Source organism: Pochonia chlamydosporia (assembly GCF_001653235.2).
Source record: "Pochonia chlamydosporia 170 chromosome Unknown PCv3seq00008, whole genome shotgun sequence".
NCBI classification, from domain to species: Eukaryota; Fungi; Ascomycota; class Sordariomycetes; order Hypocreales; family Clavicipitaceae; genus Pochonia; species Pochonia chlamydosporia.
In genome coordinates this window covers 781,113-804,362 of record NW_019154043.1, presented here as the reverse complement: position 1 = coordinate 804,362, position 23,250 = coordinate 781,113, and the positions used below count along the sequence as shown (strand labels likewise).

General features: G+C 48.7%; 7 protein-coding genes across 7 annotated transcripts; 3 read left to right on the top strand and 4 right to left on the bottom strand.

Annotated features, from left to right (window-relative positions):
• Positions 1-4,136: 4,136 nt before the first annotated feature.
• Positions 4,137-4,463, bottom strand: VFPPC_06671 (hypothetical protein; the record flags this gene model as incomplete). The annotated part of the gene is made up of 1 exon (XM_022428523.1): positions 4,137-4,463. The coding sequence occupies one exon, from the start codon at positions 4,461-4,463 to the stop codon at positions 4,137-4,139; it is 327 nt and encodes a 108-aa protein (XP_022284081.1).
• Positions 4,464-6,302: 1,839 nt separating this feature from the next.
• Positions 6,303-6,830, bottom strand: VFPPC_06672 (hypothetical protein; the record flags this gene model as incomplete). The annotated part of the gene is made up of 2 exons (XM_018285666.1): positions 6,303-6,568; positions 6,614-6,830. 2 exons carry the CDS (start codon positions 6,828-6,830, stop codon positions 6,303-6,305), a joined length of 483 nt encoding a protein of 160 aa, XP_018138418.1.
• Positions 6,831-7,191: 361 nt separating this feature from the next.
• Positions 7,192-10,829, top strand: VFPPC_18204 (Pfs, NACHT and Ankyrin domain protein; the record flags this gene model as incomplete). Its single annotated transcript, XM_018285667.1, has 3 exons — positions 7,192-8,215; positions 8,307-9,147; positions 9,203-10,829. The coding sequence occupies 3 exons, from the start codon at positions 7,192-7,194 to the stop codon at positions 10,827-10,829; spliced, it is 3,492 nt and encodes a 1,163-aa protein (XP_018138419.1).
• A 4,795-nt stretch (positions 10,830-15,624) lies between these two features.
• VFPPC_06674 (NAD(P)-binding Rossmann-fold containing protein) lies at positions 15,625-16,754 on the bottom strand (the record flags this gene model as incomplete). Its single annotated transcript, XM_018285668.1, has 3 exons — positions 15,625-16,333; positions 16,384-16,466; positions 16,524-16,754. 3 exons carry the CDS (start codon positions 16,752-16,754, stop codon positions 15,625-15,627), a joined length of 1,023 nt encoding a protein of 340 aa, XP_018138421.1.
• A 406-nt stretch (positions 16,755-17,160) lies between these two features.
• On the top strand, positions 17,161-17,598 carry VFPPC_14089 (antibiotic biosynthesis monooxygenase domain-containing protein; the record flags this gene model as incomplete). Its single annotated transcript, XM_018291860.1, has 2 exons — positions 17,161-17,385; positions 17,467-17,598. The coding sequence occupies 2 exons, from the start codon at positions 17,161-17,163 to the stop codon at positions 17,596-17,598; spliced, it is 357 nt and encodes a 118-aa protein (XP_018138422.1).
• Positions 17,599-18,499: 901 nt separating this feature from the next.
• Positions 18,500-20,556, top strand: VFPPC_06675 (amino acid permease; the record flags this gene model as incomplete). Its single annotated transcript, XM_018285669.1, has 8 exons — positions 18,500-18,613; positions 18,689-18,759; positions 18,832-18,855; positions 18,911-19,000; positions 19,061-19,143; positions 19,209-19,606; positions 19,676-20,008; positions 20,074-20,556. The coding sequence occupies 8 exons, from the start codon at positions 18,500-18,502 to the stop codon at positions 20,554-20,556; spliced, it is 1,596 nt and encodes a 531-aa protein (XP_018138423.1).
• Positions 20,557-20,646: 90 nt separating this feature from the next.
• Positions 20,647-22,221, bottom strand: VFPPC_06676 (secreted aspartic proteinase; the record flags this gene model as incomplete). The annotated part of the gene is made up of 4 exons (XM_018285670.1): positions 20,647-20,921; positions 21,000-21,355; positions 21,412-21,697; positions 21,762-22,221. 4 exons carry the CDS (start codon positions 22,219-22,221, stop codon positions 20,647-20,649), a joined length of 1,377 nt encoding a protein of 458 aa, XP_018138424.1.
• Between the last annotated feature and the right edge of the window lie 1,029 nt (positions 22,222-23,250).

The following is a 23,250-nucleotide window of genomic DNA, read 5'->3' as shown; positions in this document are numbered from 1 at the left end:
CCAGATCCTAGCCGGGAAGACTTTCCCTATACCCGCGGGCTTAACCTGTTTATCCGTCCACACACACCTCCTCCGCCTTTTGGCATTACAGGTTACTCCAAAGGCTCGGAACGACAGGAATCTCCGCCAGAAGCTCTACGGGAGTCGACTCAGAGTAACTGGTGTCTACAATACCCACCCGCAAACACATCGCCGGACTCCAATTCGAGTGGACATTATCTCTATGTCATTGATGATATAGCTTGTGAAGACGGACGAGGCCCTCAAATAGTGCGGTGTTATCTTGATCAAGACGAGAGTAAAATTTACGCCGCCAAGATATATGACCCTCTCTATTACTCATTTACTAATCGAGAGTTTGGGACACCCGTGGATGTTACATTGTTGGCTGATCAACATTATAGTCGCGAATGCGCTGCGTATGAGGATCTAAGCAAAGCCGGCGTGGACCGTCTTCTCGTGCCTAAGTATTATGGCTCCTGGACCTTTAATTTAGCTCTACGGCACTCTCAGAACGTGCGACCTGTACGCATGATTCTTATGGAATGGATCTCAGGCTTTAGCATGCAATCTTTAATTGATTGCCAAAAGCTTAATTCCTTTTCTCCTGAGCAGCGCCTTAATATACTCGCTAGGGCCATGGAAGTCGAATGTAAGATCAATTTTCATGGTGTAAGACATGGAGATTTTGCTCCTAGAAACATTATTCTAGAGTATACAAGCGCCAATGCTCAAAATCCTCGGGTTTTGTTAGTTGACTTCAATCATTCTGCAACCTTCAGCCGACCCAACTGCAAGTACAAAAGGCAAGAAACAACACGGCCAATTAGCCCTCGTTATCGTTTTTGGGGGCCGTGCCCAAACGAGTTCCTGTCTTGGGTTCCTCGACCACACTGTTCACAACCAGCAGCCTTCAAAGGGTGGTTGAAGAGTCTATGGGAGCATTCTGAAGAGTTCGCGGATCGTACAGAGGGAAATATCAGGCTCCTTAACTATGACGAGCCAGTTGAAATGGTCCAGCCTCAGCCGGACGACAACCATATCCGTTCCACAAGGCTGCCAGTTGCCAAGAGTTGCACGTCGCCGGTGTATATGGCAAGCATCACCTGAGCGGAGTCGTTTTGTAGCTTTCTCACATGACTCACAGCTCTTGGCCTCAGTTTCTTTGGATGGGACAACTCTTGTGTGGGAAGTTGGCACGGGAAAATGTATACTCAAGTTGAACGGAGGTGGAAGAACTGACTACAGACGCGACCTGGTCACATTCTCGCCCGATTCAAAGCTGTTAGCCACAGCAAGTGCAATTTCCCAAACGAGGCGGAGGGAAGTTCAGGAACTAGGGCAGTGAGGATCATAATCTGGCGTACGGATACCGGCCAGCGCCTACACACTTGCCTACATACTTGCTTTGAGGAAGACCAATCGATCACGTCCTTGGCCTTCTCGTATGACTCAAGGCTGCTAGCCTCAGTCTTGAGCGATGGGAGAGCTCATTTTTGGCGCACTGATACAACAGAGTGCGTACAGGTTATAAATTCGGGAGTTGACACAAAAACAGGGTGTTTTGGATGGGACAACCAGTGCCTGCTAACTCAGTATGAGGCCTTTGTCGTTCATGACATCCTTCCTATGCGTCCCCATGTCAACTCAACTGAAAATACCATACGCAGGTAGGAGACGCCTTATTTTATAAGCCAAGATGGCTCCTGGATTCTATGTAATGGGAAACGATTACTCTGGCTACCGGTGGAATACCGCCCTGAATGTTGGGCAGTCTCAAAGTCCATTCTGGTGATGGGATGCAATTCTGAGAGGGCATTGGTAATCAGATTTCCTCTTATGAAGATCCAGAATTTCCAGACGGGACTAAAGTGTAGACATACCATCAATATTTCATTACAACAAAAGTGCAGGTTCACCGCAAATGTGCCTCCATATATGGAGGTCGTGATGGCAGTTTTTGGAGGATGGGGGTGCCGCTTTTGGAGGACAATTTGCGAAGCGCCAGAGGCCCAATTCGGTCGGCCCCACCCCACCATGTCAGCGCCACTCCGGCCTAGGACCCACAAGCATGGCGCTTGCCTTAATTACGCTGGGGATGTCTGGTGGTATATGACCAGAAGGGGAACCACTTCAGGCGATGTCGACATGATTTACCAAGCATCCTTTTTCATCTTTGATCAACATCCAAATATGGCTATAGAAAAGAAATCATTGCGCATCCAGCACCCCCCGGATTATTATCGGTTAAAGCGTAGGCGTCTAGCTAAACATGGTGCTGTTCGAAAGCGCCATGCCGATACAACCAAAGTCAACATGCACGGTGTTAAGTTGAAATGGACAAGGTGAGTGACAGTCCGTGCCTCTATGTTGCGGTCTCTAATGCGCCTAGACACTGTTACCACTTGTCTGTCAGCGACATTAACCACCTTAAAAATGCATCCAAAGAAGACATCATGACATTTTTGAAGTAGATGCTGGACTTGTACCACAGAATACGCAAAAGAAGCACCATCCATGCTTACAAAAGGATCCTTTTCCAAGTTTACCATAAATCTGTTGGCGAAGATTTTAACACCGAGGCAAATGAGGAGATCAACGACGTGAGAACCGGTTCCAGGCCAGACACCGCGGTGAATTGTTTGCTAATCCCTAAGGAAGTACATTAACGGATATCTCACGATTCGTTACAAGCTTAACACTTCGATCAATGAGAAGCCTGTAATGGATGTTGATGATGTTTACTTAGTGCAGCATCATCACTGGGTTCATGATACCTCTGTCTTTCCAGACGAGCGCCAACGAATACAGCTAGCATTCTTGATCCTTCTACAGGCATACTCTGCAACACGTCCACGAGTCTCGGCATATAAAAAGCTGAATAAAAACGCCATTAATGATCACTATTTTGGTGCTACAGACGATGATATGGAATCTGAGGAGTATGCTGGCAGATGGGACCCCAAAGAAGACGACTTCTAAAACCATCACATACGGCGACGTCAAGTTGCTACTTATCAAAACTGCAGAAGGGGGAAGAGATCTTCCAGCGATGGAAGTAACGTTGCGTTACACCAAAGGCTAGGAGAGAAGAGAGAATCCGTGAGTATTGAGGTAATATCACCTTGTCATCAGCTTCTGATAGCACTACGCAGCAAAACCTTCATATTTTACAAGGTCAATGATCTCCTATTTGATGCCATTCTTCATCTGCTGGTTCTTGCTCTCTTAGATCAAGCATTCAAAGCAAACATACAGACAGTTCAAGATTTCTACAAAATAAAGATTCGCCCACCGCGTCGCTTAACCGAGTTTAACTGGCGCAGAAACATGATGGACAGACCCATTTTTAGGCAGGCAGTGTCAACTAGTGATGGGACATTTAGAACGTCCGACACCGAGGCGCTTCGTTATCATACCTACCTTTACTACCTCCAGAGGCTGGGTCTTTGTCACAGGCTTTATGCAGATTTTAAATCCGTACTGCATTCGCCGCGGCTCGGGAGAGGGTGTTGAAGGTAAGATGTTGTCACCGTTTTCTGTTTCGCTCACTGACTGCATTCAGCCGTGGCAACGCAGGCGCAGCTTCAGCAGGTTATGTGCCATATTAACGCAGCCACTTACCAGGCATACATAAACCAACGCATTTAGTGTAACACCGTCGCAGCTTTCCTTGGACGTCCTTCAAACAAGGCTTTGTTGAAAGGGGCCGCCATATGAGCCGCTACGTTGATCCACGAGCCGCAACCCAAGCTGCTCACCATGAACTTGAGAATATCAAAACCGACTCCACGCTAGTTAAACTTATTGAACTTCGGGATAGCCTGAGTCAAGAAGTTCGTCGCGAGTCCGGGAGCATACAAGAAGCAGAAGTGAGCGGAACCAAGCTTCATCAGATGTATCGTATCGTGGAAAACTAGGTGCGATCAACAAGGGCATATCTCCGAAAGCTGGCCAAGGCGATAACACGACAAGACTTTTTCAACACTATTAACACTATAGAAATAAATTCGCAATTAAAGGACAAAGCTGATTCACTCCTTGACCTTAGCCCCGACGTGTGGAATCCTCAACCTTCTTACAACCTGAAAGAACGCCGCCGGCTAGTGGAGCTAATATGCGCCAATACATGTAATCTAGACGACGAAACTAAGCTGAAGCATCGCATCTACACTACAAATGCAATGGTACTTCTCGGAGGAGAGCGTGAAACTCGGTGTGTAAAGGCCAAGGTGAAGTCCGAGGCGAAGACGGAGACGGATGGCTTCCCTCAAAGCTGCGATACCAGCCAATGCTTTTTCTGCTTCTGGGATAAGCGTGCACCCATAAGTCAAAGGGTTAACAGGTTTTGCTCTCCTTATCGAGCAAGAGATCACCTGATATCCCGACACCTCAAAGGAATTAGTGAGCGCGCGGTGATATGCCCTGAGCCAAGATGCCGAGACGAGAAGTCTACGTTTCATGATCTCCAATCTTTTCAGGCTCACCTAGCACAAGTTCACAACTACAATAACTTTAACAGATATAAGGGCCTGGGAAATTGGAAGCAGCATATAAGGAAAAATGTAGGATAATAAAGGTGCATTCCTCGAACTTCAAGTTGCCACTGCTAAGTGATTTACCTGCTACCTCATGGCTTACAGTTAAGCAGTATCAAGTCCGAGAGCATTACTCAGGTAAACTATCAACTAACTTCCGGGTAGAGTTTTACGGGCAAGTCATTTGTCATATCAGAGTCGTCCGTCCTACCGCGAAATCGCGAATACATCGCAATTATCTAGTCACAATTCACGATGCGCAATTTTGAACGGATTTGAGGTCTTAAAGTAGCTCAACTAAGGCAGTAATTGACAACTAGAAGCAAGAATAATAACGTAAGTTTCTTGCTATGTACCTCTTGAGGTCCTCCGCAATTGAGACATCCCACGGCCCTAGCTCGGCTATCCATTCTGTTCGTGTCGAAAGATACTTGCAAGTATTCAGAAGATTATTCGGAACACGTCGCAAAACCACCGAGGATATCTCCTCAGAGGGTAGGTCCGTCACGGCGCCTGTTTTACTAGATGTTTGTTAGCTCAATTCGCCGTGTAAAACAATAGCAACCCACATTGATTTCTCCGCGAAATCTGAGAATATGGTTAGCAAGAGGCTAGACGGCCCGGTATAGCTTCTCCAGCGTTTCCCTATCGCCCTTTTCCGAGATAAGCCATTTCTAAGTTTTTGAGAATCGGGGTCTAGACCCTGAGCTTTAAGATACACTCTGTAGGCAATGGTTGTGTACGAATCCCTGCTTCTATCATGGGGATCCAGCCACGCTTCGCGCTGGGTCTTAACTCTCGACTCTAGAACGTCCAGAAAGTTTGCCAACTGCAAATAACCAAATCTTGCTGGTAAGTTCTCTCCCAGTCGACCATTGATGACACCCTCCAGCGCGTCGACTGCTTTCTCAAGGTGCGCAGGTCGTGAAGGCTCGGATTCAGGAAGAGTTGTTAACCGGAGCAGGGTGATCCAAGAACCTAGAGTCACTTCCCAAGTGTTTAAGAAGTCTCTAGTTGCGTTACGTTTTACGAATCTCTCAGAAATTCTGTCAGCAAGCAGATTTTCATAGGGACAAACGGCGGTTTCCCGAGATTGTTGAGCGATACGAGGCTGGTTTGGCATGTTGATAGCAAGAAAAGGGGATGACATGGTGGAAATGATTGATGGTGGTTCTACTACACGTACTACATAGAGAAAACTACGGTATTTATATTTGCTGTCGTCTCTGCAATGGCTAATTTGCGTGCCGATGACGTAAAAGACTGGCTGCTGGAGAAGTTATTAACTTTAGTCGACTAATATCTAACTCGAGAAACTGACTGCCCACTGGCGTCTCCAGTCCAATTTCTGCAAGTCTCAATACATGTACTTACTTTAAATCAATTGAAGGTTTACTGGCTCTTCGTAATTCCGAACCCCCAGCCAGTACTCATAGCTTTGTGTTTGGCGAGAGACACCACCATTCATGACCATGCTAGTTGCTAAAACTGCTGCGTGTTCTGTACACTACTTTCAAATTTTGATGATATTATTGTAACGGGCTGAGCCCGATGGTGGCTCGGCTCGCGCTCTCGCCTTTGTCTTCAGCCTTGTCACTGGTAACCCCCAGCAACAAGCGAGATTAGCAGAAGCAAGCTCACACGCCAACAAGAGCTCGCAGAGCTCTTGCTTTCTTGCTCTCCTTTTCCTTTTCTTCTTTAGCTTTGGATACTTGTTTATAGTCACCTAGCCAGTTGTCAATATACTCGCTTGGACCGCTACAATTATTTTCCAGTGCTTGAAGAGTGCAAGAAATATACTTCTAATGCGAGGCCACCAAGATACGCGGTACCGGGCCTATTGTTGAGCACTCCAGTGTACCTCCGTGGCTTATTTTCGTTGGAAAGGCCAGGGTACAGTGCGAAATTTTCAAGACGGGAGGGCCGCTTTAGATCTATTTTTGTCCTACGAGTGGTTCGGTGTCGAGCCCAGTGGATGCCCCTGTCATATAATTGGTTTGCAGCTGGCTGTAAGCGCGGCTTGATGTCACCTAGACATCAGCTGCAGAGGCAAAGGGAAAGACAAGAGGAAAAGCAAATGTATGAAGTCATTTCCATAGGCCCCTGGTAGGCCTTCACCTGAAATCCGACCTGCAGTCCATCCTTTGTGCAATTTGGAAGCTGAGTTTGCTCGGCGCTTAAAGGTGGGGGTCCCTCTGCACGCGTTTGGTCTAGTGGCGAAGCGTGAGGGTGTGACGGCTGAGACGTCGTCACACAGGATGGCGGCAAGTCACTTGTCGAGTAGATGACCATGCAGAATGTCCAGTATCGGCCAGCGAATATGAATGCAAATTAGAGCAAATGGCCACCACCAATATGCATAACTGCCCGTGCCGCGGCCCACTTTATTGGCACTCACAGGACTCGCACCATCTAAAGATGGTACTCACCAGCAGCTTGCCACCTTGGTCCTTCTAAGGTAACTGACAAGGCTGCGCTCTTCGACTGATGGTGATAAACAATATGCCGTCGTCACATCTCCTCCCTCTCCCTCTCCCTCTTCCTCTCCTCCCCTGGGTTACTCAACCTCAGCTTCCTCGTCGACGAAGACGAACCGCACAACCCTATCATTCCACCCGCCAGTCTGGCGGCCTCGTGCGCCTCCCTCCGCACCATGGCATCCGACAACGCTCTGGATAACCCCGACTCCTACACAGTCGCCTGGATCGCTGCTCTTCCCATCGAGCGAGCCGCTGCGGAAGCAATGCTCGATGAGGAACATGAAGCTCCAACTGGTTTCACTAGACACCAAACTGACGCGAACGTTTATACCTGGGGTCGCGTGGGAGAGCACAACATCATCATTGCCTCTCTTGCCGCTGGAGACTATGGAACTACATCGGCTGCAGCCACGGCCTTAAGCCTGCTTGCCTCTCTGCCATCCATCCGTGTCGGCCTTTTTGTCGGCATAGGCGGCGGCATCGCTCGACCGGACGAGGACCGCGATATCCGGCTTGGCGACATCGTTGTGAGCCAGCCCGATGGGACATCGGGCGGCGTCTGCCAGTACGACTTGATCAAAGCAAAGCCGGTTGACAAGCGTGAGCGCAAGGGCTTCCTCGGGCGGCCTCCGACGGTGCTCCTAAATGCACTTGCCAAAATCCAGGGCGTTCACGAGCGGAAAGACTCCAAGGTTCCCAACTTCCTTCAAGAGATGCTGGAGAAGAACCCGAAGATGGGCAAGAGATCCAAGCAAAATCCTGGCTATGCTCACCAGGGCCTCGACAATGACCGCCTCTTCAAAGCTTCATGCGACCATGTCCCCGGGCCGGACTGCCGGGGCTGTGATACGGCAGGCGAGGTTCAACGTGATCCTCGAGACGCTACTGATCCCGAGATCCACTACGGGATCATCGCATCAGGCAACACGCTTGTCAAAGACGCCGCTGCGCGCGATCGGATTATTGCTGACATCGGCGAGGATTGCATCTGCTTTGAGATGGAAGCGGCCGGCCTGATGAACCACTTTCCCTGCCTTGTGATCCGAGGGATCTGCGACTACGCCGATTCTCACAAGAACGATCGATGGCAACGCTACGCCTCAGCTACTGCCGCTGCGTATGCCAAGGAGCTCTTGGCGTACGTGCCGGCCACGGAGGTCCAGGAGACTAAGAGGGCACTGGAAGTGCTTCAGGCGGGTTAGTGCTTTGTTTCATTCACCAGGGCTAGACTAGCAAATACATGAGACCGATAGTATTTGAACTTGGAATACCCCCTGACTGCGAGTAGTTCAGCAACAGATCGATGGCGTGCAGCAGGCGACAGTTGCAACGAAAGCTGTAACTGAATCCATCGCGTCTGGCCTTCATACCCACCAGATCAAGCACTGGCTTTGCCCCCCAGATCCGTCTACAAACGCCAAGCACGCGAGGGACCTCCGTCATGAAGGGACCGGCGCGTGGCTCCTTCGAAACCCGGCCTTCCAGGAGTGGTGCTCGGGATCGCGTCGACATTTATGGTTGAATGGGCTCGCGGGATGCGGAAAGACGGTTCTCAGCGCGACTGTACTGGATCATCTCAAAAACGGAAACGACCGCCTTATCCTCTACTTCTTCTTTGACTTTAGCGACACGACAAAGCAACCCTTGGATGGCATGCTGCGGTCGCTTGCTTTCCAACTTTACCAAGGCCGGGCTGGTTCTGCAGGTCTTCTTGACGCCTCATTCCGGGCACACCAGGATGGCCGCGACCAACCTGCTACAAAGACGCTGGAGGACGTTGTGTGCAGGATGCTCGCAGTCCAGAAGAAAATCTCTATTGTTCTGGACGCCTTGGACGAGTCGACAACAAGGAGTGAGCTTCTCCGGTGGATGAAGAACGTAGTATCAAAGTCAGAGTTGAGCGACGTCCAGCTGATTTGTACCAGCCGGCCCGAACCTGAGTTCATGCGCAACATCCCCCCGTTGATAAGCCAGGAAAACTGCTTAGCACTTGAGAAGGAGTCCGTCAATGCTGATATCCGATCGTATGTCGCAGCACAGCTTTTACAACCTGATTTTCGGGACAAGCACTTGTCCCTGGATCTCCTCGAGGAGATCCAGAGAAAGGTTGGCGACGGGGCCGACGGGATGTGAGATGCTACTGCTTCAATCGATATGCTGATGGTTTGCTGACGCTCTGCTTAGGTTCAGGTGGGCGTTCTGTCAGTTGGACAGCCTGGCTCGATGTCCTCACGAGGTAGCCATTGAGAAAGCTCTCGCATCTTTGCCGCGCGACCTGAAAGAGACATACCAACTCATGATGGAACGCATACCGACGGAGCTCAAAAAAGACGCGGAGCGGCTCCTGCAGTTTCTAGTGCACTTGAAGCGACCTCTTAAGCTGGCCGAGGCTAAAGAAGTAATAGCAACACAGATCGAAGACGAGCCACGAGGGTTTGACGTTAAGCGTCGTCTGTTTCGCGAGACCGACGTTTTAAACTACTGTCCCAGCTTAGTGACAGTGGTTCACGCCACCGATAAAGAGCTACACCTTGCCCACTTTTCCGTCAAAGAGTACCTACTGGGGGAGATTCAGTTCAACATTACGACTGCCAGCACTTCCATCACGATAACGTGCCTGACTTACCTCACGGACATTAACGGTAGCCACGACGAAATCAAGCGGGATTTTCCGATGGCAAGATATGCGGCGGAAGTCTGGGCAGGCCATGCTGCGTTGGCTCAGACCTCCAAAGATGCAGTTCAAGCGACAGTCAGGTTCCTACAAAATGAGGTGACGTTCCAACGATGGGCTCGATTGTATCAGCCCGATTTGCCTCGGGCCTATGACCAGGGCCCTCCACGAGGCTCCAGGCTCTACTATGCTTGCTTCCTTGGGCTCGTAGCGTCTGCAAGAGATCTTATCGGCAAGGGAGCGGAGGTGAACGCGCAGGGCGGCGGCCACTACGGCAACGCTCTCTGTGCGGCCTCGGTGGGAGGCCATCGAGAGACTGTCCAGCTGCTCTTAGACAAGGGAGCAGAGGTTAACGCGCAGGGCGGCGACCACGGCAACGCTCTCTGTGCGGCCTCGCTGGGAGGCCATCAAGAGATCGTCCAGCTGCTCTTGGACAAGGGAGCAGAGGTTAACGCGCAGGGCGGCCTCGGCAACGCTCTCCAGGCGGCCTCGCTAGGAGGCCATCGAGAGACTATCCAGCTGCTCTTAGACAAGAGAGCAGAGGTCAACGCGCAGGGCGGCCGCTACGGCAACGCTCTCCAGGCGGCCTCGCTAGGAGGCCATCGAGAGACAGTCCAGCTGCTCTTAGACAAGGGAGCAGAGGTCAACGCGCAGGTCGGCCTGCTCTACGGCAACGCTCTCCAGGCAGCCTCGCTGGGAGGCCATCAAGAGATCGTCCAGCTGCTCTTGGACAAGGGAGCGGAGGTCAACGCGCAGGGCGGCCTCGGCAACGCTCTCCAGGCGGCCTCGATGGGAGGCCATCGAGAGACTGTCCAGCTGCTCTTAGACAAGGGAGCAGAGGTTAACGCGCAGGGCGGCCTGCTCTACGGCAACGCTCTCCAGGCAGCCTTGCTGGGAGGCCATCACGAGATTGGTAAGCTGCTCTTGGACAAGGGAGCAAAGGTCAACACGCAGGGCGGCCGCTACGGCAACGCTCTCCAGGCGGCCTCGCTAGGAGGCCATCGAGAGATTGTCAAGCAGCTCCAAGGAAGGGGCGCTATTACATCATCTTCAAAGCGGACTGGCTTTAGGACTCCAAGCAACCGGGCGAAGAAACTTCGTTTAGTGAGCCCTGAATCTTCTGATCAAACTCAATAAATTCGGTCTGTAGCCTCCACTATGGTGTCCACCTTTTTCCTAGCTTCAGGCCTCATCACTCTTCTCACTTCGCACCCAAGCTGACTGTGGCTGACAAGATGGGCATAATTTCCAGGATAAGACCCAGGGACGATCCGAACACATATGCCATCCCGCGATCCTCGCAGGCTGGAGGGGCCACTTCACAGATCTCTTGCACACGAACGGTGGGATGGACGGCTGGCGCTGGCCGCCGCGAACGGGCACGAGGCGTGGCCAAGCTGCTGCAACCCAAATCTTTACCCGCTGTCTCTATTTTGTGTAGTATCCTTGACTACAAAGCACCTTGTGTCTGGCTATCCAGGTTCGGACTCCCAGTCATGGTTCAGAGGGAACCGCATATGCTGTAAGTTGTAACGTCATTGTCAGAGGTTGGTCAAAGGGGTCTAGGTTCCTTTATACCTATGATCGATTGGCGTCATGTGCCGTATACCCTGATGTGGCAAATCCTTACGCAATTTTTGTGTCAGAAGTACGGGTGGCAATATCACGAGGTGGTGTAATCTAGCAAATTATCAAGTGCCACACAACACGATTGATTGGATAGCTGCACAACAGTCGAGTAGAGCGAGAGACTCTTGGCCACGTCGCAGTCAACGGCGCATCTCACCATTGCCAGCCATTTACCCTTTTTTTTTTTTTTTTTAACATTAATTATTGTCGTGGGTTGATCAGCAATGGCGGCTATCAAAGCAATTCTAGATGATTAAAGCCGTTTCTCTAGACACTCTGCACAATGTAAAGGCTTTTCTCTTTTCCTTGACTCCTCAAGCCCCCGTTAGGCAGTAGAAGCACTCAACCCACCTTGCCTAATTTTGTCATGAGGTTGGGGCTCAACAGTTCCTCACGCAGCCAAGAGTCCTCGGCTGCTGGTCGGCCGTAGAAATGCAAGAGATATTGTCGCTTATCGCGTGTGCTTTGCGTGTTTAGCACGTCGACTCCCTCATCAAATCCGGCATAAGTCGACTCTAATTTTACTTACGCATTAATTTGTCCAAAATGTTCTTTCGAGGGCCTCCCGTTTACTAGATGCCTGTTAGCTCAATTCTCCGTGTAAAACCAACGATCCCACACTGATTTCCCCGCGAAGTCTGAGTATATGGTTAGCAAGAAACTAGACGGCCCAGTACAGGGTCTCCAGGGTCTCCAGGGTCTCCAGGGTCTCCAGGGTCTCCCTATCGTCCTTTTCCGAGAGAGGTCATTTCTAAGATTTTGAGAGTCGAAGCCTAGACCATGGGCTGCCTTCTCCGCCAGTTGAAGTCCTTCCGCCAGACGAACTTCCCAGCTCACGCTAGCCCTCCTCGGTCAAAGGCGGGAGACCAGTGTTTGCATCACTGAAAATTTCCGCCGACCAGGCATGAATACCAAGTCTCTCGAAGTCTTCCCTAGTTACCTTGCGAGAACCATGTCGAGAAATTAGATCGTCATCATGGGAAAGGTGCCATGATCCATGTTGTAGTGGCGGGTGCCATATCTATAGCGAAGTCGCGACAGGTACCCTGGGATCGTGTCGCAAGGTGGCAGTAACCGCCCATCAGGCTGCCACAGCGCCAATAGAGCCAAGAACGCGCTTAAGGCGGATATTTAAATGGGGTAACAGTCCATATATTCACAACTAACCTTCTGCTATCTAGTCTAATTTGCTCTTCTGCATGTCTCTGCAGCCGAACTTACTGCTCTCCCTCTCCCATACAGCGTGGCTAAATTTATTAGTTACTAAGGTTTTTGCCTCTTTGATTGTCTGTTCCCCACGCAATTAGTTGCATGGCAAGAAGATAGATTCCTAAAATACTTAAACTTTAACAGACCTATTTAATGCTTGGCGTGCTTCTCCTAGGTGCATATAATTATATTTCTAAATACTGCTAGCTAACGCACGTTTTGTCCGCGGGGCCCTCCCTAAAGTAACCTTCTTCTGTTGTTGGGTCTTGCTCTTTAAGATTCCTTATTGCTGCTTACAGGCGGCATTTACGGTTAGGCATAAGATGGCTTTCTAATGTCGTTTGGGTTAATCGGAGAAAGATTTGTTGTCTATAAATCGGTTGTAAGCTAGGCAAGATACTTTGGCATGGATAGATATGTACTCTTATCTAGTAAGGCTGCGCGTTCACGCTATACCTCCTGCCTATTAATAAGCTTTTTATACTTAGAAAAGAGAGCATAAAGATAGTTAGCATCCAAAGGCGTGGGTATAGGAATTCTCTTGGGTTTCTCCTGCCTAGCGGCTACCAGCTATATAGTGGAGGAAGTTAAAAAGCCTAAATCGATGTTAAGCTTCTTATTAGGAGATTTTAAGGGGAGCTTGCCAGAGTCACTAAAGGAATTCTATTTATCGTTATTAATGCCGTTATAGCTGCTCACGCTGCTGGGTGATAATGCAATTGTTATCGCAGAATCCCAAGAAGAACTAGGTGATAAAGATGAGTGATTTTAAGTCTTAAGCGTTAAGCTCGTCTGTGTTATTATAATTCTGTGCATTGCGCAGTAAGAAAGTTAAAACCATAGGAAAGACAAAGAAGAGGTACATATTAACCAGACGCTTTAAGTTAATTGTGCCCGAGTTGTTAGCCTTTATATAGGCGGAACCTAACCCATTAACCGTAGCGTCAACTGGCTAAGGATGCAAAAGCTTAACGCGGGCTGTCTTTCCAGATTTAATCGGCTCCGCTAACCTATTAGTGCGTGTGCAAGCCTGCCAACCATTCATCCAAGTTCATAAATGGTCCTAGTATAGTCGTCGCTCACCCCACTCTAAATCTCGTTATTTTTCATTTCCCCTACCCAAAGAATTCGCATTCTTGTAGCGGTGCTTACTGCTCTACTCCCTACTTCTCTGTCCGCTCTTCCTTCTGTCCACGAGAAATCCTCGGTGTAGCTATACCCCGCTGTGGATGCAACCAAGAGTCCTCCTGCATCATTTAGCAACGGTAACCTTAGATAACTTATTATTAACACCTTTGGGGATACATAATGTGGCGCGGGAAGTTAAGAAGCTGATAATTGAATGATTGCTCCTTAGCTTGTCGTTTAGCAGAAGACATTTAGCCTCTAACCTTTTGCGTTAAAGCATTTAGCCTAATGCAGAGGAAGATACCAATAAATATAATATTGATAGTTTAAGGGAAGGGCTATGGCGCAATTAACACAATGTATACGCTGTAAAAGGACTTAGCCGCAGGTTGTAGACCTACGCCAGGCGTACTCTAGCATGCTTGTGCCGTGGTATAACAGCAAGGCGACGTGGCGAACTAATCCCGAGCATATTGACCTAATATTTCTGGCCGCCAGAAGATTAGCTGCAAAGCATTAGATGACGGAATCAGAGAAAGTGGTCAGGCATGAGGAGTATCATGGGGCGCCATCATGGGGTGCCGGCACCCTGATAAGGCAAAGTTTGCGAGACATCCGGATAGCTTGGCCGCGCCGCCAGCCTCTAGTCCCAACTGCAGGCATTAAGAACCCTTTCAGACACTCCGAGCACGGGAGGCAACCAACCCATCACGAGAGCTAGTTATCACTAATAAGCCCCCTTTGCTGGATTTTTCATGGGAGAAGCAAGTTAATAAGCCCAGGTATTTATCGAGATAGCAAACGCTTCTAGGTTATTCGGCAGCAGATTATAGATTTATAGATTTAACAAATAGTAAAGAACGGGTAAACGTTTCTATTTCTGGGCGATATAGCGCGAGGATTTATATCGTGATAATCCTAGCTGAACGAGACGGCACGTGCATTAAGGACATAGAGCTGCAATAGGAAAGCGGAGCCTGTTAAACCCAACAACAGCGTGGCCAACGCGACCAAAAAAACGGCGACCTGCGACACCGAGAGAGAAGTGGGAGTCGACAGGGTTAATGGAGCGAAGGAGAGGTCGGAATGAGGATGGAATGGAGGAGTTGGGTTTGGTGGTGGTCTTATAGATTTCCCTACAGCAGCGCCTGGTGGAAGTGGGGCGCTGGGGCGGCCCCTTACCCATGCGGGCAGCCGGTCGAAAACGGCAGCCAATTTGCAAGCAACGACTTTACAGTGTTACCGGGGCGGCTGCAATCTACGGGTTGAATTTTCATGAGAATGTGCAAATATTGCTTCATTAACTTGGCGTGAGTACGGCGTACGCCGTCGGATTCAAAGCCCTGCCCTCACTATATAAGGGACTTATGATCTCTGCGGCCACAGTCTCAACTGTTATGGTCTAAGGCCTACCTTGGCCCTGATCCTTTTAATCTAATAGTACTTGATACATTCAAGCTAGCTTGTATTGTGTGTTAAAAACCCTATTTGGAGCTCAATCATAGTGCTGGAATGACTGCATTCCAATTGTAGCTTGCGCTTGTAGTATAGACAAGGTGGGTGATAATCTATCCCAACGTTCGGCTTTAACACATGATGACTGGCTTTTTGGAACATTTTGGAGCTTGTGGCTCAAGGAGTCTTTAGGTTGATAACTTCATGGACTACATGAGATATTATAACTTCGTAACAGCAGTGTCGACAAGGACGAGAGAAGAGGCTAAGGGCTGTCTTCCGGGCAGCACGCCGATAATAAGCAATTAAACCTTTCTCTCTTAGGTAGTATAGCTGATACAGGGTCTTGTTCCACAGTGCCTCTGATCCAAGAATGAAACAAAAACCTTGAGCCATTATCCAGCAGATTGCACGGCCAAGCAAGACTCAAATTTAGACGGAAACTCGAGATTTCTTGTAGCCCCTTTCATTGCTTGAGCATACATTACAGCTGGCAGATTCGATGCCAAAATTAGGCTGTCTGCTCAAGCTCCAGGATCTTCTTGGCTGTGTCAATCATCGTCTCATCAAAGCTTCTGAAAGTCATATTCAGCGCCGTATTACCCTCCTCTGCATCAATCCTGGCAGGCGTAACCTTGAGGTTCTCTTCGCTTTCAGAAGGCAAACGGTCACGAAGCTCCGGAATCTTTGCAAGGGCATGGGCAATCTCAGTAAAAGTGACTCCTTGGCCACCAATTGTCAACCTCTTGTTAGCGACCTTTGGCTCGGTGAGCGCCTTGACGTGCGCATCCGCGAGATCCCGAGCGTCAATATAGCTCGGAAAAGTTGTCGGGGGCACGGTTGCATTTGTTCCATTGAAGAGGTTGTATATCAGGCCACTGCTGAAGTGCAAACCCTTGGCGCCGCCTTTCAACGGCTCGATTGGCGGACCAAAGATGAGTGCTGGAAGGAAGACAGTGACGGTGAATTTGGGTGAGTGCTTTTTCATAAAGTCCCAGATTGCCAACTCGGCTTCCTTCTTGCCGGAGCAGTAAGAAATGTAGGCGTTGTTCTTTTCACGCGCCACCTCTGGAGTGATGGCAAGCCAGGTTGAATTGGTGAGAGGACCGGCAGACAACTCTTCAGGTGCGCCTGTGGTACAAGCATTAATGGAGCCGGTAACGACAATAGACTTGACGGACGGTGCATTCTTTTCCACAGAGCGGAGAAGAGCTAGGTTTCTAAGGAAGACTTAGTATGATGTGACCGAGGAGAGGCAGGGTTCCCTCACCCTTCGACACTTGGCTTGAAGAAGTCTCGGTCATAATCAGTATTGTTGGGGTTATCAAGAAGAGGCGCGGCCACATGAACGACCTGAAGGGTTTTGGTCAGTTGCCAATTGATTCGAAACCTTGTGCTTAGATAACTTACATGGTCAAAAGCTGTTTGCTTGAAGATCGAGTCCCAACTAGCTTCATTCGTGATGTCCTCAACAACCACAGTGTCGAGATGTTCTTTCCACTCTGGGTGAAGATGAAAGATGTCTTCGCCAGCAGAACCGTGCCGCACAGTTCCTGTGATGTGATAATTGGCCTTAATGAGAGCCTTGATAATATGAGCGGCTACAAAGCCATTGGCGCCGGTAAGAAGAACTGATGGCATATTGATATGGAGTATTTTAAACTGGATTTAAGTTGCTTTTATTATCATTTACGATTTTATCTTGAAGAGTAAGTGCGCGAATTGTCAAACATTCCGAGGCAATGCATTCAACCGGTCAGCGGGGTTATCAACTCATCCTTAGCTTTGCCAGCCACAAACCTTGAAGACACTCCATCACGTGTCGCTTACGATCATGCCATGTTACGCATGTTATGCATAGTTTCAAGTGGCTTTCTAATATTGATCCTTATCAGAGTTAGAAACGCGGGGCTGTTCATGGGTTGAAGTCAGATTGTAACACTCCTCCCCGAATCCCCCTCACTCGTCTTCTGCTCATAACTCGCAACTGAACAACTGCGCCGTCAACCCAGTCAAGTCTTGATCATGACACATGGGTTCTTCCAATATGTTCTCTTCAATAAATCTTCCTGAGCGGGGTTTCAGTCTACACGTTAACATAACAATTGACCCTTCCAATGTTGATGCCTTTCTTGCTGCCTTCCGACCAGTTTACGAAGCCGTAGTTGCCGAGCCGGACTGCAGCTTCTTTGAGGTTTTCTATTCCCTCGACGAGCCAGGTGTATTCCGATTTGTAGAAAATTGGAACAAAAGCCGGGAGTGGTTTCTCGAGGTAAGCTCTTTTGTTTCTAACTGCGGAGTTGAAGCGCGCATACTGCTACTTGACACAGATAACTAAATTTGAGTTGTGTAGAACCAACTCACCAAGGAGTATTATAAGCCGTATTTGGATATCACTGAGCCCATGTGGATTAAACCGCGCACATTTAATTTCTTTGGCCGAAGCTCCAAGGAGTGGACAACTGTAAAAGAGGGCAATTTTTGATACTGTTTTACTCCATCGAAGGCTCTGTTGCAGGCTGCGTCTTTTTTAGCTAACAGGTGACTTGACATTGCTGATACTCTGGGTATTCGGATCCGTTTGGTCTTTGGCACATTGGGAAAACTACCCGTCGTGATGGCTTGATTAAATTATGGTTGTACGTATTGCGACGCAACGAACAAGAAGAATATTTGCCGAATACAGTTGTATTACCTTATCCACAACTCCTGCTATAAGTCGTAGACAAAAGCATTAACGCCAGACATAACCCTATGAACACTTGCCCAAGCGCCTGGAGGGCACACCGCAAGAATTGAGCCACTCTCGCAGACTCATGGCCATCATCACAGAGCCACAGTAACACTGCTGTCTGGGCTTATTTCGAAACACACTGGTAAGATTGTTTCGATGCATGTAAGCTGATGTTCGACATCCGCCCACCTTGCTTCGTTTATGCAGCGTTTTAAGCCAAGATCTTCATAATCTAGTCCCACCTCATCTTGGCCGATGTGCCAAGCCGATCGCAAGCCACTTCAGGAAAGGATCTGTGTGTCCCCTTGGCGGCGTTCGGGTAGGCGGCAACAAGACGGGACAAGAGCTGCGAAGATGAGACATGGCAAGACGAGGGTTCCCTCAGTACTCGAGCTGATTATGCAGTCGTTGGTTGTCAATGCAACTCAAGAGGGGGGATCTAGTCTTACTTATAAATAGATAAGCATAGACCCAGGGTAAGAAATGATCGGAATATTTCTTCTTGTCCAATTCTTTTTCCAGTCTTCAAAGCCAATTGGCGCAACATTCCCGGGAGGTCATTCGGGAACAGTCCACATCCTCCTATTCTATCAATTCCCCTCTCATTTTCAACTTAACTTCTACCATCCGGCCCTCTTACTTACAATCTGTCATGACGTCTAATGAGACGAAGCGGCCAGCCTCTGGGGCGTCGCAGCCTGTGTCTTCTGTGCGCGAACGCGACGATGCGCAGCTACAGCGAATGGGGAAGAAGCCCGTACTGAAGGTATAGTTTGGCAAAAAGGCAGCAAAAAGAAACCAAAACAGCAATTGTTCTGACGGAGATTTTTCATCCAATCAGCGAAATTTCGGAATCCTCTCCATCATCGGCTTCAGTTGCACCATTCTCGGTACCTGGGAAGGCCTGCTTGGGTGAGTTGAGGCGATGCAAGACCAGACATGGTAAAGAAAAGAATACATATCTTATGAATCTCTCCTTCCTAGGACCTTCACGAGCCCTCTTACAAAGTTCGTATACCTTTTTCATCCTACTTCCAGCTATCCTCACTCATAGCTTTACTAGTGGCGGCTCTGGCGGTGCCATCTACGCCTACATCTTCGGCTGGATAGGCACGTTTGCTAATTTCGTAGTCTTGGCCGAACTGGCATCAATGTATGTGATCTAGCCGTTGTTTGATGCCGACATTATAAATGCCACTGACGAATGGAACAGGGCTCCTACGGCAGGAGGTCAGTACCATTGGGCAGCTATGCTGGCCCCAGCCAAATACATGAAGTTCATTAGTTTTGTCACAGGTAGGCCTCCCCAACTTTTTTCAAACACGAAAATGGCCGGAAGTTTCTGATACTTAGTTTGATAGGCTGGTTTGCGGTCCTCGGATGGCAAACCGCCTTTGCCGCAAGCGCCTTCTTGACAGGAAGCATGATCCAAGGTGCAGCAATCCTAGGAAACGATGCGTATAATGCCCTACCCTGGCAAGCGACATTGATATGCTGGTGTTCACTCACTTTAGCACTGGCTATCAACCTGGTTGGCGGCAAGCTTCTCCCACGAGCTGAGACGTTTCTCTTGGTTGTGCACATCGCGGGCTTCTTCGCCATCCTGATTCCCCTCGTCGTAATGGCAAAACATAATACAAAGGAGCAAGTGTTTCTGTCTTTTCAGAACGGAGGAGGCTTCAAGACGCAGGGGCTATCTTGGTTTGTTGGCATGACTACTTGTGCTTTTGCCTTTGGCGGAGCTGATGGCGCCGTTCATGTAGGTTGTTGAGCTTGGTACCATCCTTCCCTTCCCGCTCATCTACTCTCTAACATGTCCCTCAAATAGATGGCAGAAGAGATTGAAAATGCATCTAGGGTCCTTCCACAGGCCCTCATGATTAGTGTTGGGCTGAATGGCTGCCTTGGATTCGGCATCTTGACTGCCATGTTGTTTTGCGCCAGCCCGGATCTGGGCGGGAAGTTAGGCAAAGTCACTGGCTATCCCTACATGGGCATCTTTTTGGAAGCAACCAACTCCGTATCAGGCTCACTTGCCATGTCTGCTATCGTCATCGTCATTTATGTCCTCGCCATGATGGGTCTACTGGCCGCCTCCTCTCGCCAGCTATGGTCCTTCTCTCGAGATAGGGGTGTTCCCGGATGGAGATGGTTGAGTCGGGTAAGAAGTTATCGGATTACCTTAGAATATTGGGTCAAGAGGTGGCTAAGACTTCACGTAAACAGGTTTCCACATCCCGGCATTTGCCAGTCCACGCCATCTTAGTCTCAGTGACTATCTCCTGGCTATTGGCCATCATCAGGATCGGCTCCGACGTCGCCATGGAGGATATCGTGTCTATGGCAATATCAGGCATCTACTTATCCTACCTCGTAGTCACGATACTACTTTTCATCCGCCGGGTCCGTGGCGACATCTCCCTTTCTAACGACAGGGACGACGAGATTATCAACGTTCCAGGTGCGAAGCTCGTCTGGGGTCCCTTCCGCTGCCCTGGAATATTAGGTATCATAATCAACGGTTACGCAATCATCTATATAACCATCATCGTCTTCTTTAGCTTCTGGCCATCCAAGATGGATCCGAAGATTGCAGAAATGAACTGGAGTATCTTGGCTATCGGCGGTGCCATGTTTTTGGCTATTCTATACTACGTATTCCGTGCTCGCCACATCTACGCAGGTCCCGTCGTGGAAATCTCGTTATAAAGAGACATGGGAAAGAAAATATCGCAGTTGTAACCCAAGCCCGCGGATCGTGGTAGGTAAAGGGACACACTAGCTATCCTAGCTTGCAGTTCAAACATTAGTCTCCTTATCAACACGAGGCTCAGCAATGACTTGGACATCAGCCGCATTAACTGGCGGCACTGGGCTTGGAGATTTGTCCCCTTGTCCTTTAAAGTCTGGAGCCTCTTCCGGACACTTGCCAAGTACCACATCGGTGGGCATGTTGCCATCAATCGCGACCAGACTCGAGCCACAATCCGCCCCTCGAGCAACGTACATGTTGCTGTTATCGGGATCATACACAACGAGAGCTCTGCGCAAAAAGTGACCGCCAATCCAAAGATCTGCGTGATGGAAAACCAAAGGGGTTAGTGTATTGTTAATCATAAATTAACGGGAGAGTGAGACGGAGGTATTCTGACCTGCAGGTAATTTACCGCCGAATTGGACCGCCAGCTTGCAAGTTTTGTCATTATCAAGTTTGCTCATGACGAAATCCAAAAGAGGAATAGAGATGGTGGTTTTGTCGGTCATTTTGAAATCTATAGCAGCTTTGGCGTCAACTACAGCGCACGGGAAGGTGAGGAACGCATTTTTCAAGGTCCCTCCCGTCTTTTGAGCAACCACTTCGGATAAAGCTGTGGGAAGTTGGAAAGCTGGGCTTCCGGAATCCAGACCCATGGCCAACGGTTTGCCTGCGACGTTCTGCTTGTCCAACACGAGTTGATTCCCGCCCTTACCATCGCTGAATAATACGGACTGAATTTCGACAATATAGCTGTGAAAAGGCTGTTGAGAATGGAATAGAGACTACGGGGTTATGGTTTTACGTACTGTTTTGCCGGGGTTGGCTGTATGGCAAACTTCTCAAGCGGTCCGGAGAATTTGCTGGTGTCATATCCGCCAAAGGTCAGAGCTCCTTGGCCCTTGTTGCGAAGAGCAATGCTAAAGGCTCGACTCTTTACCAGTTTCTTATCCAACAGCTTTTTGAGAATAAAGTCTTCATTACTCTTGGCATCGGTCGGTGGAAGTAGACCCATTGTGCCGACAACTCGTCCCAAGCGTGTTGATGGATTGGTCAAATCGCCAACACCGAATTTAATCGGACCCATGGATATGCCTAGAAGGTCGTGGGTCAATTTAATTCCATATTGTTTTGGAATGATATAAATGATGCCTCTTACCTCCGATGGAAAGTTCATCAGTAACCATGTTCAAGACGACTGTTTCACTTGCATAACTAGACGTCTCCTGTTGGTTCAGATCTTTTGCGGAGCTGCTCTCAGTCCTAAAAAAGAAAGTAGACTCCGTATCCTTGCGAGGTAGACCAGGTAGCGGCCCTGGAATCCAGAGTTTTGAGGATCCAGTGTCTGGTTCCACGAGGACCTTTTGGGCCGGTGTCCCAATCTGCAACTCGATGCCCAGAGCCGCGAGCGGTCTTGGTCCAGCAAATTTGAACTTGTCAACAGGAGCAGAGACTTGACGCTTGTTTAAGCTTGTGGTATTGAGTTCTTTCTCAATCGGGACAGTGGATAAAGCCAGCTGCAGGATGCCATCTTGGACGACGGGTTTGTTCGTTGTGCTTTGAGGCGTCGCCAACGCGTGCGATGCAAACAAAAGGAACGAAGATTCCGATAGACGCATAGTAAAAGAATGGATTGGTGATCCTCTTTAATCTTGGCAATGAAGGAGAGTTGAATAAAAATGCGATTTTGAGTTGAAAATGAAGGTAGAGACTAGTGCTTGTGAATCACTATTTTCGAACAAGGACGGAGGGGCTGCTTTTATGCTTATATCTACCCGCTACCACTTAGCTACTGATCAACAAGAAAATCATGGTGTTGCGACGAGCTTGGAGACGTTTCAGTATTAGACGGTTTAACTCTTGCAGAGCTAGTATATCTCTTGCGCGACAACACCTTCAAGATTTAAACTGACGACGTCGCCGCTATGAGCGACTCACACCTCGTGAATATCGACTCGATCTCCTTGAGTCAGATGGTAACCCCTCGCATTGCAAACAGGTCTGGCTTGCCTTGGCGAGGCTGAGTCTATCCGACTGTAACGATCGGCTTATTAACAAGGTCAAGTAAGGCAATTAACAGTTGTTCTGTTGCTTAGGGTAGGTAACTTAGGTTATATGTGTAAATAAGACCTTTACAGTCTATTAAACAGCAAGCTTAGATCGTTAGGAGTTTATCCTAATTAATTGTGAATTAAATGCTTAGATTAATTACTAAAGATCTAGACTAGCTAGATATCTTAATAATAACTATCCTATATATATTGTTTCTATCTCTTTATTAATTAGTTCTGCTTTTCTTGCTTAGTTGTGCTTAGTCTAATTATCCTAAGCACTAGTGATCCAACTAAGCACCTTGTAGTTCCCGTGTCTTATCACGTGACCTCCTTTACCCATGGCGGCTATCTTATGCAGCTAGGCCTTAGGTCTCATTCTAAGACTAATTATTCTGCCTTGCCCGCTCTTGCTCTTATTAGTTTGTAACACAATCCTCCTCCTCTTTACCCTCTTGTCCTAAGAGGTCTTTAAATAGGTTATCCTTCCCTAGCTTTATTAAGGTTTTGTGAGTTCCCCTATTTCCATTATAGAGCGTTGCTATGTCTAACTGCATCTCTAAGCAGCCCCACACTTCTACATAACGCTGTAAGAAT